This window comes from Ceratosolen solmsi, unplaced genomic scaffold (assembly GCF_000503995.2).
Source record: "Ceratosolen solmsi marchali unplaced genomic scaffold, CerSol_1.0 scaffold10, whole genome shotgun sequence".
NCBI lineage: Eukaryota > Metazoa > Arthropoda > Insecta > Hymenoptera > Agaonidae > Ceratosolen > Ceratosolen solmsi.
This window is the reverse complement of record NW_011948412.1, coordinates 13,147,986-13,166,676: the sequence shown is the minus strand read 5'-3', so window position 1 is coordinate 13,166,676 and position 18,691 is coordinate 13,147,986. Positions and strand designations below refer to the sequence as shown.

Sequence of the window (18,691 nt, the reverse complement as noted above, 5' to 3'; positions counted from 1 at the left end):
AAGTCCCTCTCAGCCTTTTTCTTCTCAAATACTACTAAATTTAGTTCTAGTATACATCAAATGCCAAATAACTCATTCGTATAAGTAAATATTTATTTAAATAATCTACTTAATCTTAGAAACTATCTACTATGTACAAATGTTGCTTCATTCAAATAAATATTTACTCGAATCTCTTCAATCTCAATGTTTCATGCCGAACTATTAAGAATATAAATAAATTATAGGAATTTAACAATACTAAAGTATTAAATTTGGTAGTATTTTTTATGATCTTTTTATGGCCTTAATTAGGAGAAAAAAAAAGATTAAAAATTTTGCAAAGTTTTTTTTTTTAATAATTTAGAAAATATATTTTTTTTCTATTGCCCTTAATAATGACTCTAGTGTTTCTTCTTCGATATAAAGCTAAGAACGTTCGCTTAAAGCTACAAAAAAAAAAAAGAAAAAAAAAACCTCCCGCATCGACTCAATTACTAGTGAATAAACTATTTATTAATAAAATTATTCCAAGGAAAGTAGAATTTGCAGGAAATTACGGCTAATGTTATAATTAATTCTAAGCGATTAGTATACACAACGGTAAGCAATATTTTCTTTCTCATAGTTTCAATCACTCAAAAAATAAACTCACCGCCGGTTGTGTTTACGCTACACGAAGTTATATCAATAATTTATAAGCCAATTTTATATAATCACAATGAACGAACTATTATTCGTTAAAAACAGCCGAGACTAGGAAATGTATTCCATCTACGTTTCCGTCCGATCACTGCGATTTTCCCTCATCGCTCTTATGCAAAATCGCAACAAAAATAATATTTACATTGACAAACACGAAATCCCAAAGGCATTTACAAAGCGCGCGCAACATATAGTTTATACAGTAATAAACGAAAGAAAGCAATGCACTCGGAAAAAAGAAAGGAAAAAAAAAAAGTGGTGCCAATAGCGTTAAAGCCAAATCGTTTTATTATAAATTGTCCACCTTCCGATAATTCGGATCGACCGATCGTTGATGGAGTGCACTCGTATTCTTGAAATGTAAAACAAATGCTTGCTCCATTATTGTCGAAAAATCATTAAGACGAAGTGTAAATTTAGGAGCCTGTTCTGGACCTATTTAAAAACCTAAAGTCTTCTTCGTTTCAGCAATTGCAATCGAAAAGTAATAATGACGTACTCGGTAATTAAACATTTTGATCATTTAAATTTACGAATTCTTGGGCATTCGGTCACGGGCGAGGCGACAGAAGCTACAGGAATCAGCTACTCGCCCGCTCCGTCTCGACCAACACATAAAGAAATAAATCAGAAATTGCAATATCGACGGAACGCTTAGTATAACGAATGAATAATCAAATCCATCGTAACTTATATTTCTTTGGTGCCCACTTTCTTTCATCTCCCTACACTTCCAAGCCTGGAATTCTACAATCCGACCAAGTACTCATTCAAATCCTATTAAAATAGCGCGTTTGATTTTTTTTTTTTTTTATGTTATTGAAAGAAACAATCCTTGTTGTTGTGCAAAATTTAGTAGCATCTTAACGTACGGGGAGCACAAGTCTCCGAGCTACGCACTCGTTCAATATTGAAGTTGCTGCTGCAGCTGTGGTGCTTGCTGTTGTTGTTGTTGTTGTTGTTGTTGTTGTTGCTGTTGCTGCTGCTGAAGATCTTGTTGTTGTTGTTGTTGTTGCTGCTGCTGCTGCTGCTGCTGCTGTTGAGGCCCGGGACTAGGACTCGGACTCGTGGGCACGAGTTGGTCGTGCGACGGCGTTCTGGCGGAACTCGGCCTCAGTGGCCTTGAGAGCCAAGGGTGCGCGAGGGCGTCCTCGGCAATTGGCCGCTCCGCAGGCTCCCGCCTCAGAAGGGCCCTGACGAGGCATCGGGCCCGTGGCCCCAAGGCCTCCGGCACCGCAAAGTGACCGCGCGATATCTTGGCGAAGAGGCTCGCGTGCTCGGCGTCATTAAAGGGATAACGGCCGACGAGCATCGTATAGAGGAGCACTCCGAGAGACCACATGTCCGCTGCCTTGCCCGAGTACGCTCGACCCGAGCGCAGCACCTCAGGCGCTACGTACGCAGGGCAGCCTCGACGATCCGACAGTCGGTCGTCTTCCGTATCCACCAGGACCGCGTCCTCCAGACTCTCCAATCTGAGTTTCGTTCTGTTGGCAAAAAACGATCATTGGAATTTCATCCTAATTGACGGCTTAAGATAGGGGGGGGGTGGTGGGGGTGAGTGTAAGAGAGGTGGTGGTACGAGAGGCAAGTTCTTGATAAGCTGAAGCGAAAGGCCCGAGTGTGCACGCATTATGCGCGCGCCTCTACGCGAAAACGTATGTGAAGGTGATAGGGGGAGACGACGAAACGGAGTTTCCTCAAGAGCGCGTGTGGTAATATTTCGTTGGCGCGCGCACGTGACCGCGAGGTTTTCGGTTTTCCCAGAGGCGCCGCGATTGAGACATCCTTACCGCTTTTCCTCACCTGATGAAAGACTCGAGGGACGCGCACGTGTAACGAGGAACTTTTCCCCGCGGCTCTTAGCGCGATCGGCGGAAGCGCCGTGGGAGCGATGCTACGATCGAGACTCCATAGTGCGGTTTTTACGCGCCGATGACGATAACGGAACGACAGCCTTGGCAGCACGCGGTGATAATCCTTAACTAACGAGATAATTTTTAAGTTTGACTTTTGAATTTGTAAAATGTCGAGTGTCTATTAATTTAAATCTCTATCTCCCTCCTCCTCCTCCTCCTCCTCCTCCTCCTCCTCCCCCCCCTCCATCCACCCATTTTTTCATGGTTTTCCTTGTAATTCGCGACATTAGAGAGTCGTAGATGTCGTAAATAAGCGTGGCCGAGGGCCAAGCCACGCCATCCCATGCCTGCAGTGGCTAATGTCTGCGCATAGAATTTGAATACGAGAAATAGACGTGTGTCGTATGGTGGATAATGAAAAACTCAATGACCATTTCGATCGAGGTTGTTTTATCAATTCGTAAAGTCACTCGCGCTCGCTTCGCCCTCCACGACAAAATCCACAATAGACCCAAATATTCGCGATGGATGGGAGTGCCAGTGAAACGACGATAAATAAATCATCATGTGGGTATGGGGTGGGGGGAAGAGAATACGTTACGTAGTATGTTTAATCGTGCAGAAAGCGAAAATTAATGGCCTGTACTTCCGGACTTAATTGATACTGGTGCATAGGCACGGGGACCTTATCGCGCAAGAGACGGCGGCAAGGCGACGAGGTGGAGAGAAAAAACGGCCGAAGGAAGCTAAGTGGCACAAGGGCGAGCGCTGCGAATGTAAAAAGTGGAACAAAGGCCAATCCACGGAGCCGCGACCTACAGACACCAGCAGCTGACATCGCGGGAGTTTCACTTCACGATGACAAATCGCAAAAAGTTCATAAATACGAGCGAGGTCTGCGAGGTCTGCGAGAGCATTTTTACTTCAAGGAATTCGTGCAATCGCCTCCTATTTGCTTTTTCTTTGAAATTCCAGACTACCACCACGGGCTGACTGGATTCTGGATTCTGGATTCAGGATACACTTGCACGCTCCCCGAGTTGTTGTTCCTTAAATATTTCGTACGAAGTACGAAGAACGAAGAACGAAGAACGAAGAAAGATGGAAGAAAAAAGAAGAATAAGGATACAAGAAAAATGTAAAAAGAAATGAGAAGGTATGAGGGAGGGGATGGGAGGGGATGATAGCTCAGACTATCCATCCAGAGGTGCCTTAAATAAATAAATGTGAATTAATAAATCAAGATTCGATGATTACAGTTATTCGCGAACATAAAAGGCCTTGTACGAACGTTTCAGAAACTAAGTTATTTATCGTTCGATTCAAACCATTGTTTATGAAAATTCCTCTGATAAATAATGCAGAATAACATGTGCAATCGCTCGCAGCTTTTTCCGGGTGGCCGTATAGTAGTAGTAGTAGTAGTAGTAGTAGTAGTAGTAGTAGTAGTGGTAGCGGTACTGGGAGGGGAATGGGGGAGGGGGAGGGGTGAAGCCTCAAATCGATCAAGCGTGACGCGGCTTTTTCGTGCCAATGCCCTTTCTTTTGCTTTCCCTTGATAAAATAGAGAATCTTGGAGAGTCGGTATGTAGGCGTTGCTAAAACAAGACACCGCGCGCGCTTTTCTCTTTTCGCGTACTTTTATTCACTCCCCACTCCGCGCGCTTTAACAAACTCCCAGTCGCGGCATTTACTTATCCCTGAGAAGATATTTAGCGCGCGTGCGCGCACTGTAATAAATCGACGGAATTATGAAACTTTGTTTATTCTGTGTACAAGCGTGTTTTGAAATCAAACAATGGGAACCGAGACTCGCGGGTAATCGATATTTAATTGAGACACGAGAGCAAGCCGGTTTCCATTTTATAAATCATGCATATTTTTCTTCATCTTCGCGAACTTATTGTAATAAAGGCCGATTGAGCAAAGTGAACAATTGGTTAACCAATGAGCTTTAGATGCCTTCCAGATACACATATATTCTAATAAATTCTAATGCCTATTCTAATCCGAGGCTTTGGAGATATGTGTGGGGAGGGCGGAGGCGGGGGGGGGGGGCTACACTTAATTCTTTAAGAAGGAAATTGTAAAAGTTCAATGGATCGCGGACGAGAAATAGTCTTTGCTCTTCTCCTCCCATTCCTACGAGGGAGAAAAAATATTTTCTAGATCAACATTGATAAGAGCTCGGTCGATATTCTCGTTTTGACTAATCAACTATTGCGACGAAACAAACAAACCAAAACAAACCAAACCAATACAAAAAAAATTTAACAAATCACACGAATGGAAAATAATAAAATAATTAACGTGACGAGCATCGACTATAGCGATTAAAACTGCTGCCGTTGGTAATGTTCAATGAATCATTAAGCACGAAAAAGAGGGTCAGAAAAGGCACACGAGCCTTACAAATCGTTTCCAGTCAGTTCATTCGAGTTACAAATTTTCAGATCTCAACTCCGTAATTGGATGCGTCGACTCGCCCCCCCCTTCACCCCCTTCACCACCGTAACACCCCCTCCCCCTTCCCCCATCAACCAATTCCCGTCAGTCCCACACCATTACCACCCCAATTTCACGCGAAAATCAAGAAACCGAATGGAATAACATCTGTTATCCTCGTGTGACCCACGGCAGCAATTCATGAAAAGCGAACGGGTGCACGGAGAAATAAATCGAGCGGTGAAGCGATAAAGTTTCGGTGGCATGTGCGCCAGGAGCACACGAGCCGGAAGCTCCACAGCTCGAAACAGTTACTCAGAAGCTTGATTGTAACGCCAACGGCAAGAGCGCACAAATGTATGAGACGGTAAAGGCGCTCTTGTAAAACTTTTATAATCGAGGCCGTCAAACCGAGTGGTATTATTAATTTTTACAACATGCCGTAGTAAATAATAGCCCAGCCATTATTGGCAATCGTTTAACAATGAAAATTATTCGATCGCCCGAGGAACGAGGATATAATTTTTCAATCGCATTGACTTACGGTTTGCTAGCCTGTTTACAAGTAGAGCAGAGAATAAGATAATAAATAACATACATACATCGCGCGATCGGTCATACTTTAAACTCGAGCCGATATAAGCCGTAACGCCGGAGTTGCCGTTTAAAAATTGAAATTTAACGTACATTAAAGAGCAGCTATTCATCTATTTTCCACCAGCCATCCATCCAGCGAGCAAGTACTTACTTTATAACGTTACTCGGCATTGTATTCCAATGGAATTCCGAGACTTTCGAAATATCGATAAACATCTCGTCCGTCTATCCGAAGTGTTTGATTTTATTTGACCGCAGCAGCTCTTTCCTCAACGTATAAGAGGACAAGAGTTTTTTCATTGAAATGTTAAAATTGACATTGATTTGCCTGGCCGAGCAACAGCACTTTGTAACCTTGCTGAATAAATATGAGTGGAAGATTTTCGAGGAGCGAATTTAAATTCACGATACGACTTATTGTCGGGCTTGGAAGAGCTGCTGCTACTACTGCTGCTGCTGCTGCTGCTGTTGCTGTTGCTGCTGTTGCGTGAAAAACTACTCGGTGTGGGTCAAGACCCTCGAAATCGGATAATCGTCAACGCGACTAACGAATCGTTCGCACGATTCCTTAGAATCGGAGTATTGGACAGCTGCTCTCGGCATTTCGACGATGTCGTAATAATAGCGCTGAGGGAAAGGAATAACTCTCGCGGAAGAAAGGTGGAAAGGGGCAGGCGGACAGCCAGCCAGGCAGGCAGGCAGGCAAGCGGAGGGATGAGGGTGGGGGTGGGTGGGAGACCCGAAAGGAAAGTCGGGTACAGATGTGTCAATGGCCTCGGAAACGCTATGAAGAAAGAGATTCGATCCCAGGCGCTGCTTTCTTCGCAAACTTTCACCCGTCGACGCAAGAGCTCTCGAGCACAGGTTCAAGGAACCCTGCTCGCGGGATTCCACACGCGAGGTTCGAAAAAAGATTTCGAAATAACACGATGGGATCGTCTACCTCTCCAACCTCCCCAACTCACCTCCTCCCTCCCATCCCTAAACCACCACTTTGCATACACTTTGGATCGGCCTTTTCCTTTGATTTAGGCGCGCGCGCATAATAAATGTCACTTCTCCCGAGATGCGTACTGGCATATTAGATTTGAGATGAGCAAAAAGAGAGAGAGAGAGAGAGAGAGAGAGAGAGAGAGAGAGAGCATGCCTCATTTGCCATCTCCTTACGGACATGGAGAATTGTTAAATATCTCGTGGGCAAATCTTACAAACAGCGATTTTAGCAGAATTTTTATAAAGCGACAATTTGCCGAGACATATGGCAAATCGCTACTTCGTCGTGTATATTCCAAGGCCAATGGTGTACCTTCAAATAGTAAATTACAAACTGAGTTATTTTCCAAATCAAAGCCGCCGCTGAAAAACACGTGTAATCACTGTCTATGACAACATTAAAAAATATTCCATTCTCGCGCAACAGTCCCCCCCCCCCTCTGCTCCTCCTCCCACTCCTCGTCTTCCTCCACCTCCTCCACCACCACCTCTCTCCCTCCCTCATTCCGCCGCTCTCCTTTCCGTCACATCAACTCTTTCGTAAACTCCAACCAAAGAGAAGATCATCGTACAAGGTAATCTTGTCGAGGGCAATGAACCTCGAGCCGTGTTCCGGAATGATTTCGCAAGTACCCGTCACACCGCCTAATGCAAGGAGTCTCGTCAAAAATAAAATTAAAGAATCTTAAGTTACTCTAGCGAAACGAAGTTCCAAACTATGACTTTTTGGCTTTAGCTAGCGATTGGAAGGTGGTAGTCGCACAGATTCTCGTACATTGAATTACGGCAATTATGACGATGGTTGAGAGGGGATAAGAGAGGGCGAGGAAGGCAGACACGAAGGCAAGGAACAGCTTAGAGATGACAAATTTGGCTCGCGTACAAGCGATAAAAATACATTGTATTTGAGCTTTTTTTTTTCTTTTTTTTGCTTTTCTTTTTTCTTTTTTTTCTTTTTTTTTTTTTTTTTTTTTTTTTTTTTTTTTTTTTTTTTGCTTATTGTCGAGATATTGAATTGTATGTTGTTATTATTAATGTGCCAAGTAAATTCTTTGCAAATTATAAGGGAAAAAGTATATGTGTTACATTAATAGAGTATCGTAATAAATGTTTCAATGCTGTAAAAGCGAGACTGCTGTTCGAGAGATAAGCGCCATTTGATTTGAATTTTGTGAAAGGACCTGGATAAGAGGTGCTTTACTTTCTTTTAGAGATACTTATTGCCAAAAATCTCTTGCGGGATAATAAATTGTTCCGAATTATTGATCGAATCGAATCACAACAAGGACACACGTATTGTACTCAGCAACTCTGACAATCTCCAAGCTCGTTCAACCAATGAAAAAATATAGAAAAATAGGAGTTACCGAGACGCCCATAATGTTTGCGCATGGATGTGCGTGCGCGAGGCCAGTTTTATGTCGTGTAACGCAAGTGTCATTAAAGTAAAGTAGCATCCAGCAATTAAAAGGAGGAAGCGCGACAAGTAGGCAGGTATCCGGCAATTTTTTGAGGTCAGTTAGCTCAGAAGTTGCGTCAACTCGCACAAACTGTTTACTTCCTGAACACTGGGCGTCAACGAGCGCACACGCACGCCAGGCTCGTTCATTCCAATAATTTCGCTCTTTCTCCCTCTTTGGCTAATTCTATGGGTTTGTCGTCCGTCTCGCTCGCAACTACTAAGCAACGGTAAGGCCGTTTCACCTATGATTACTTTCTCTCCGTCCTCTTCTCCTTGTCATTCGTCATGACACGCACAACGGATCTTGACGTATTTTTAGAGTACACGAACGTTGGATTTTCTCTCTCTCTCTCTCTCTCTCTCTCTCTCTCTCTCTCTTTCCTTTGCTTTTAAAACCAAGGAATATAATTACGGACTATAAGCAATAATGAGCTGCGCGTATGTATATCATCGCGCTCTCGTCTTCCTTGATTGTCGAGCTTGGTAAAAGCGATGCTCTGCACGAGCGAATGAAGCTCCGTCATGTCACGATTTACAAACACAGAGATTTTGATCTTTGTAATGACCATTATGACATATGCGGATGATTGTGTCGCAATGCATATGACAAATCTGCATAAAATAGTTGAGGAGGGCGTTTTTCGGTTTATATGCCCATTAAATTAAGAAATGCGAGAATAATAAATAGAGACTTCCGACCACAACATAAACAATTAACATAAATTTTTCTTCTTTACTTTTATCTTATTTTTTTTTTTTTTTTTGCTTTTTCAATAAAAATTATATAAATTAATTTTTACGGTTATATCGATTAGGAGTACGTAAATTGCGAGATAAAGTGACTGATAATATTTACATTGATACGAAATCAGAAATATTCAGAGAATGACAAATGCTGCTGCCTGTTCGATGAACTTTATTCGTTTATCATTGTTTAACCTTGAAATTGAAAAGGATAGACGATAAGCGGCAATTTGTACGTCGAAATTATATTGCGCTGGATAACAGTTGGGAGCTACTTGGATTAAATCGTTTATTAGAATTGTTCGATCGGCAATTAAGCACACCTTCCATGAATTCAATCGTATTCTCTCTATTAATATAAAAATTGCCAGGGATATTTAAAAGTGCATATCTTTAAGATCGACTGACTTTCTATTCTATTTACTCGACTAAGGCATAATTGAAATTCCCTCTGAAAGATTTTCCCTACCCCATTATACAGCGCGAGAGAAAACACGGTGCATTCATAATGAGCTCGATGTATTTATTAGCACTCGAAAAAAAAAAAAAAAAATAAAATAAAAATATTATTAAAATAATACTTATACATCCGTTAAGTGTTAAGAAACACACTCCGTTTACTCAACGCAGGTAAATATTTGACCGAGACCCCGCGAACTAAGCGTCATTGTCGAATTCACAGTACCAATTTTTCTTTTTATCTTCTGCCCCTCATAAATTAATCTATCGCAGGGAGTTCATTGAGGAAAAAATGTCAATGCAAATTTTCCAGCTAATCCCCCCGCCCCCCCCCCCCTCATCCCGCCACCTCATCCCACCACAGCGTGGCCAAACATTTTCAAAACGCTCGCACGATACTTTTCGCCGCCGCATGCGTCGCGTCAGTCAACCTAACGTTTCGCGCGATTTCTCAAACGCGCGCGCAAACACACACATACGCGCGCGAGCGCAGACTTATACGTATGACATTGCAAGCGTATCGACGGAATAAACATAAGCGGTCGTGTGGCGAAAGGCGTCGCGTTGAGAGGGCGAAGACAGAGAAAGAGAGACATTGCCGCCGGCCATTCATTCCTAATTATACGAGAGAGAGGTTGTGTTTCAAAAGTCTCCGTCCCCTCTCTCCACCGTCTCGCACCCCGCCCCGCCCAACGAGTCGATGAACCAATATACTTTTCTATGTAAGAGCACAGTTTACAACATCCCTCTTGGTATCTCGTCGCCGCGTTCTTTAATACATATCCCTCGTAACGCTTTATAATATCCCAATCTACAGACGGCTAAGAATCCCATAGGATTAAGGCATTTCAGCGAGCTTCGCGATTGTTTTAACAAGGTGTAAGCGTGGAGAAAGTCGTATGAAGAACGACCGAGCAATTTTGTAAGAGTTTCGATACCGAGGCTTTTGTAATTTAACGTTCTTTTTCGAAGTCCTTATTACTGCTCGCTCGCAAGCCTCTTACGTATACGTAAACGAGCCCCTTTATATGTGTATGTGTGGGCACACGCTTATGCATGCCCTCGCCTATTGATAAATCGAGATGAAGCGATAAGTAATAAGGCATACGAGCGAATAAATAATAGCTCTATCCAATTAATAAATTCACGTGGTAATTGATTCGAATTTTCGTGCGATGAGTTTCACGAGAAGGACGGAATCACAAATAGCCGTTAACAAGATTATTTTTAACATAAAAAAAAAAAAGAATAAATAAAAAAAATATATATATATATATATATATATAAATACAACTATTTAAATGACAACCCTGCCCAACTCGCTACATCGCGTCTCTCAATGCGCAAAATATCTCTGCAAATACCAGTGAGTCTTACAAAGGGATAACGGAAGTAGTGTGTGCTCAATCGCGGCGCGCTCACACACACAAACACGCGCAAACGCACACATGTACACGAGAGCCTAACAACAAGCCGGAACAGATGCGACGATCGCTCGCTCGACATTATTACCGCTACCTGGTGTCATACCATTATTACTGTCCCGGTGCAACGTCGTCGATATCATTATTATTTTACCGTGGCTCGCCCTTTCTCCTGCCCGTGTCTTTTTCACACGTGTATATAACCTGCCGAGGAATGCGACGAGTTCTTGGCCAATCAAATGGGCTCGACCCGAGCTCACGACATAACTCACACCACACGTGGTCACTCTTTTTTTTCTCCCTTTCGATCACTCGACACGCTCGTATCCGGCAGAGTGGATTTTCCTAGGCGTGTGCGCGGGTGCGAGCGACCACACGAACGCTCGTTCACTCATCGTTTGTCGATGGGCGATGCGATTAGGCGATGCGATTAGGCCACTTGGCTCTACGTGCGATTGTTCAATTTTCCCGGTACAAGCTAGCTAGACGCGCATTCCTTCTAGAAATTAAAAACGGAGAAATGAAGACTTTCCCAAGAATTGTTCGCGCTTAATGATACATTGCCCGCGCTTACAAGCAACACCGACTCACTGGGATCTCTTTCCAATACGTTACGTGATCCCTGGGCTCCTAATTAAAGTTCCGTGGACATGGCAAATTCCAGCAGGATGATTTTTTAATAAGTTGTTGCAAAAAGTATAATATAGCGCGCGCTCGCTCATGAAAATGGTATGTGAAAAGAAATGTAAGATTAGTGTTTGCATATATGTATATAGGCTTTATACGAACTTGCGAGACTAATGATTAATGATCGAGAATTTGCGTTTGTTATCGGGACCTAACTCTTCTTCGTTATTGTTGTTAATATTTTCATAGAAGCCTCGACTTCACGTCGTCGTACGTGTCCCTCCCATTGGTTTTCCAATTTTAACCTTTGACTTTTAATGTATTTATTCGCCCTTATTTCCGATGCTATACTTGCAAAATACATTGACAATGCCATGTGTGATAATAATAGCCGATATTCGATGTTGCCGATTAGTTTTTACAAATTCTTTGTCTAGCCAGCGAAATTGCAGCATAAAGAAGAATGTGTGCGTTTAAACGGCGATCGATCGATAATATCGACTGTTTTAAGAATTTTATGCGAATTTTGAGCCGAATGAAATGCAAATTTTGCAATTAGGAGATCGAACGAGGAAACCGCGGAGTAGTGAAAAAAAAAAAAAACAAAAACAAAAATAGAAAAAGACAAAGACAATGAAAAGGAAGAAGAAAGATAAAAAGAAAGGCAAAGCGCGCGTCATTGCAATTTATGTAAATGTAACGAGCCGTTTGAATTTTTTATACAGAGTCACGGTGTGCAATCCAATTCGGTCTCGAGAGGGCGGATGTTCCATAATGGATCGTCTCCTCTGGCTTCCTCGGTCTCTGTCTTTATTAAGCCGACCTTTTTTCTCAGAAGGTATTTTACGATGTGGGCCGCATAGCAAGGCCCCCTCCTCGTACACCAGCCGAGCGAATCCGTCGACAAAGTCACGGCTACGACGCTACGCAAATCTTTCGGAGAGCGGGTAACGAGCTTTCTCTCTCTCTCTCTCTCTCTCTCTCTCTCTCTCTCTCTCTCTCTTGCCATAGAACAATGTCATCTTGACATATTTCCAATTGTCCGTTAAACTCGTTGTTAGCGGATCCAAGGACGCGTCGAATCATCATCTTGCAATTGCATTAGTTCCCATTCTATAGCTTAATAAGACAAATTGTCTAGCCGTAATGGATCCTTTCAGATATTTTACCCTCGCCCATTGTCATGGAAATTGACGGTTTTGCGAAGGCGAAGAATCAAAGTGACGAATGACTAATGGTGACTGGCTCCCATCGACATTACGTTACTTCCGTTGCCGGTAGCCTAACACTGTCCCACCAATACACCGTTCGAGTTGGCGTGCGACAAAAACTCCTCTGACATTACGGCTAATTTTATGGTGGTGCTTCTGGGGTCACATGGGTGCGATGGGACACGAAAGCGAGATTAATGATAATACAATGAGCGCTTGCTCTCACCGACGAGCGTTTACTTAGTCGAGTGCGGAGGTGAAGAAGTCGCGCGATCCATAAGCTCTCCTCTCGCCGGCCATTCGCCAACTCTAGCCGAAATTCTTCGCTAACAACCCTACAACAATCGCCGAACAACGCACTTTTCTCCGAGGCTCAATTATTACATTAGCAACAAGGTCCAGCCAGCCAGCCAGCCAGCCAGCCAGCCAGCCAGCCAGCCAACCATTTTTCAAATAATCGAGGTTACCCTTAATCGGATAAGGCAATCATACTTGGCTCCGTGCTCCGAGCCACAAGATAAACGTGACTCTCGGGGATGCGTGTCGTGCAATTAAGAATAAAGGAAAGATCGATTAGGATCTCGACTTACCTCGCCTCGTCGGCAAAGACGAACTTCCTGAGCTTGAGGTCCCTGAGGACAACACCGTTCTCGTGGCAGGTAGCAACGGCCCTCGCCGCCTGTCGGAACAGCCGTCTGGCCTCGGGCTCGCGCAGCCTCCTTCGTGCCCTCACGTAAGCGTGGAGGTCCCCGTGGTGTCCCTCGAGAAGGAGATAGCGCTTCCGGCCAGCGTCAACGACACCGGCTACGGCGCTCGCCGCGCCGGTACCTTCGAGGCGCAGGTGCGCTTGCAGCAGAGCCTCCGCGCCCTTGTCACCCATCGTCAGCTCCTGGAAGTACAAGCAATGGTATCGTGAACAATGCTTGTGCCTAAAAGAGCCTGATAGATGCATTGCTCTGGATATTGGGTGGACGTTACATGGCAACATAAAATCGCGCCCTCGACTTTGGAAACTGAGGTGAGAGTGAGTAAGAGTGAGAGAGAAAGAGAGAGAGAGAGAGAGAGAGGTTTATCGACGAGGACATGTTAAACATTTGTTTGACACCATCGCGAGACTATTGATCGTAAAACTTACTCCATCACCACCACCACCACCATTGTGTATCATCAACAATTGCCAAAATGCAATGATCGCGGAAACTCGCGCGTAAGGCGCCGCCGACTCTACTTTCGTTTGTTTCGCCGATCGATAAAGATTGCCAAACGTCGCGAGGTTTTTTGTCCTCCACATTTAATTGGTAGGCTATCCAGTAAGGTGGCATTTTATATCGAAAGTCGATCGGAAAGACCCGTTCCATCATTAAATTTAATATACTCGAGCACGACGAAGGGGACAGACACGCACCGAGCCAACATAAATTAGAAATTTATTATACCCTGGCGAGCCCATTACGAGCCATAAACATCATAACGAGCACCCAATTATTCGCAATTATTTCACGAAGCTGTACGAAATTTCAAAGGATACGTAGGCAGACTGGTAAGGGGCAGCGTCGAAACGTTCTCGAGGATAGCGACCAATCGGCATCCCGTGGGTCTCTTGATTTTGAAATTCAGCCTCTTGTCGATGAGCTCGCGTGTGTCGCAACGGTTTCGCAAAGAGAGAGAGAGAGAGAGAGAGAGGGAGAGAGGGAGAGAGAGAGAGAGAGGGAGATGGAAGGAGGGAGGGAGAGAGACAGATGATGATGATGATTGCGCAACAGCAAGTGCGCGCGCCGGCCGCCTTTACTCTAATTTAATAAAGGTAGGGCGACGCCGGCGCGCGCACTTGCAAAATCGACCCTCTCTCTCTCTCTCTATCTCTCTCTCTCTCTCTCTCTATCTCTCTTTCGCCGATTCCCGATCGATTACTTCGCGAGGCATGCACATGCGCTAGTGTGCGCAAACTATACGTACATTATTGTGCTGATATTTGCAAGAACCGGGCAGTCGCATTGTTCAGCGAGCCGTTATTATTGCTGCGAATGGCACGGTTTCGCGAACCTTGGGGTTAAGTGCACCTGTTTTCGGTTAATTTAACGAAGGGACTCGCCCGCCGTCGCATACGCGTTGTTGCATCTTTACGACTTCGTTGACCGCCTTCCTAGGCCGCAAGTATTAATTTGCTGCTGCTCACCTTTCTTCCACTGTTCCTTTTCGTTTTTAAAAACAGCCTTTTCTTCCGCTTTTTAACGATACTCCAGATTACAAAATTATTGCTCACGACTTTACGAGTTCGGCGCCAAGATCGAGCGTAACGAGCGGCTATTATTAACGTTTTTGAAGTCCAATTTGAGAAAGCTTGTAGTTGTATGAAACGCACACAAACTCAGCACACGATGCTTTACCGATGAACCTTTCTCATTAATGCCCAATCACGAGTAGTGTAAATGATGCATAGATAGCTAAACGAGAGTGCTTAATAGTATTGGCAACCGTATACACGTATCATGCATACGTTATTTATGCCTTTTGAATTGTCCCTTTTATGCCCCTCCCGTATTCTTAAATCACGTTTCTTCGTTCGTGTCGATCGAGGATCGATGATCGATGATCGATGATCGATGATCGATGATCGATAATTCTCGTGGCTCGTTGCTCATATATCGGTTCGTCAATTTTGCGTTTACGTAAGTTCACGCACACTCGCCATTTTCTATATATAACGCGCTATAAATTCAACTCACAAGCACAAAATTTTGTGCAATCGTCTACACATACACACTTGCCCAACAATTAAAATTTTAGTACTTTTATGTGCGCATAGACAACGAGATAAATAACCAACGACATATTCTCTCCTTTTTCCGTTACGATATATTATCGACAAGTTAGCAACGTTTCATTTCATTACGAAAGCACATAATATTGTACGCGTGAAAAATAGAAAGAGAACGAGCGAGAGACCAAAGTACGTAATAGTTGCGCATATCGATAAAATGGCATTTTAAACTTATTCACATAACTACCTTAAGTTTTCAGCAACGTTTGTTATTAATAGTATAATAATATCAAAAAGTGACTGGCTTAGTTTATTTAGTTTTCACGCCTCTCCTCCTCGTGCTCTCGCCCCAACCCCAACACAGACATAGACACGGCCGCACCACGCCTGCCATACATAACACAACTTCAATTGTTTATAGCGAATGCAAGAGCACCCACCAATACGAATAGTACGAAATTATTACGATAATGAAAGACACTTGGCGCGTAAGGCAAGCTTAAAGCATTAAATTAAACGATTAATAATTAATAATAAATTAATGACGGTGGATGACAAAGTAATATCGATTGGCGTTTATTGACCTTGCGAGCATTTTTGAAAATAGTCCGTTTGACATGTATTTCAAAATTGCGATTACCTCCAAGACGAAAATAAAAAGAACCAAGCATCTCGACTATGTGGAAATATCGGGAGTCACAAATAAATATCGCACAAGCGATTTCACTCGAATCACCGTGCATAAAGCACAGAATGAAAAAAGATGAACATCGAAATAGCCTCTGGGAGCTCGAGATAAAAGCGTCGCTCGAATCCGGAAATCAACGCGCCAGACGTTTTAAATTTCCTCGTGAATTACGCAAAAGGCAGCGAGAATAGACATTATTCCAACCCTGAAAAGCTATTTACAACACGCGCACACGACTCGTTCCTGTAAAAAGGACTAACACAATCCGTATACTTTATCAATGTTTTAAGGAAGGGGTGTTGTCGCGTCATAAGGAAATGCCACAAGGATCTCATCGGGTGGTGCTTTCCCGTTCGACATGTACTTCCACGATGAAAAGCGTCTGTATGGACGTGCGTGAGACGTTCGGGCGGCTTAACAGCGTTCAAGGCCGGTCAACGATTCTTCTTCTTCTTCTTCTTCTTCTCCCCCCTCCCTCCCTCTCTCCCTCCCTCTCCCTCTCCCTCTCCATCCCCCTCCTCCTCCTCCTCCTCCTCCTCCTCCTCCTGTTCTCGGCTTCGGTCAACGAATGTATTTCAGATCCCGTACGTGGAAATCGAACGACGAGACTTGTTTTTTCATCTGCGATTTGCTACTATCTCATTTCCTGCTCGGCTGGCTTATCGCGCAAGACGCCACGAGGCGTCTCCGGGCTTTATCGTTGCTCACGACGAGACGTCGTTGAGCGAAGCCAAGCAAATAGATCGATCACCATTACGTCACGTCGTCCGAAATTCTTTAAATACGACTCACCGCACCTCCCGCGCATCGTTGCATAATTCGCTCCCCAACGTGTTTTCACGTCGCCGGGCCGAATAGACACGATTGGCGACTGCGTTTTACCGACATACAATACCCACGGCATTAAATGGCGAAATCATCCTCCCATGCGTGCGCACTTTCCCGAATTAGAAAGTACGTGAAAGTAAAGAAAAGCGCAACGAGTGCAAGTACGCAACGGGCACGACAGCTGAAAAGATGCATCTAGTGTCACGTAGACCAGAGTTCCTCTAGTGTTTCTTTTTTATCAATACTGCCGACCCCGCTATGGTAAATCGGACCGAGTGCGGCAAATTTTTGTCGCGCGTTAACGACAAGAAACGAGCGACGGTACGAGGAAGTGGGCCAGTTACGAGCGCACACGCCTTTTGTTTCTAATATTCTTGTTGAGACCTCGATTCGTCCGACATTCATTCAAGTCTAAAATTAATAATAATGCTACCGCTCTTTCGTCTCCCTCTCTCGACGCCGAATCATCACGAAAAAATACATCCCAATATTTCTTTTCCAGCCTCGGCGCCGCGTCTCGACGATGAGTCAAGCAGGAAAATTAAGAATCTGACGCCCTTAATGACTCAGCGTGACGCGACCCGTATGTGCCCGATCACAGCCGCGTGAACGCCCGACAAAACGTCTGCTCCACGTATTATCGATTACCCATTGAAGGAGTGTGGGCGCGCGCGCGCTTGTTTTTCTAGGGTCGGGTAGAATAATGATGGTGATAGGAATAAAGAGAGAGAGAGAGAGAGAGAGAGAGAGAGAGAGAGAGATGCGTGGGTGCGTGTGTGTTGTAGTGAAAGGGGGATTTTTGAGTTGTTGGAGGGAGGAATGGATAAGGGGATTCGATGCCTGTCAACTTTCAATTTTTTTTTCTTTTTCGTTTTTTTTTTATATCCGAGAAACGTAGCTCTCCAAATCCATCTGTTTCTCGTCTTTCGTAGAGATTCCGTGACCAATCATCGTCATCGCGACCATCACCCACCACGATGATTGGGTATTTATGTACGAGATAAGGAGGTGCCGTTTATCATCGCATGACTTGTATTGTAAGAGCTCCCGAGCCTTTCCTCATTGATTACGTGGATTACAATGCGCCGTAAAGGGCGAAAAGGCTTGTTTTTTGCACTGCTAGTCGAAAGAAGCCACTTCCTGTTTTCATTTATTGGCAATTGTCGCCCGCAAAAATCCTCGCCCCTACAATCATTATGTCATTGCGTATGATGGATCTGTAGTTTGAAAATTGAAAAAGTGCGTGGCCATGGATCACCGATGGAGCGATGCATTTGTCATAAATACAAAGGTTACGCTTATATCGTATGTATTTACAAGCTGTTGCAACTGCGATAGATTCGAGATAATTTGCATAAAATTTTGCGCATACTAGTCATGAGAAGAACAGATGGAAAGAGAAGCCATGTCACACAAAATTAGTAGGCCATTTTTCTAAATGGCTCACTATTACTCTCTCATGAATAGAATGCTAAATCTTTGCGGCAATAATCGTCGTTACGCGCAATGTTTTCCCAATGCGCGCTAAAGCAGTTTTTCGCAAAAAGTTTCAAAACGTAACTTGTAAATTTCATCTTACGCAAAACAAAATATAGAGAACAAACAGCCCGATTGCCATTTTCTGTCCCACTTAACTGCTTTTCAAATACATTTCTACGCGGAAAACAGAAGGACGCATCATTAAAAAAGAGGGCATAATGTTGTTATAAGCTGAGATATTATTGTACGTGAGATTTATAAGTTTCTGTAAGTCGTTAATAATAAAGATCGCGTCACGATATCGCATCATAGTACCGACTAAATTTCCTATCCGCTCGTTATTACTATTAGCCCATTTTAGCACATTAACACCCAAGCGCACGAGCTGTCGGCGTCGAAAAGAAAAGACTTAGAGGGGGGGGGGGGGCAA

The 18,691-nt window shown here is 43.8% G+C and overlaps 1 protein-coding gene across 1 annotated transcript in view; it reads right to left on the bottom strand.

Moving 5' to 3' along the window:
- Window positions 1-1,516: 1,516 nt before the first annotated feature.
- Window positions 1,517-18,691, bottom strand: part of trbl (tribbles pseudokinase 2) — a 25,267-nt gene continuing 8,092 nt past the window's right edge. The window contains 2 exon segments of the mRNA XM_011496841.1: window positions 1,517-2,171; window positions 13,096-13,394. Coding sequence (XP_011495143.1) covers window positions 1,589-2,171; window positions 13,096-13,394 — 882 coding nt within the window. The 3' untranslated portion in view covers window positions 1,517-1,588.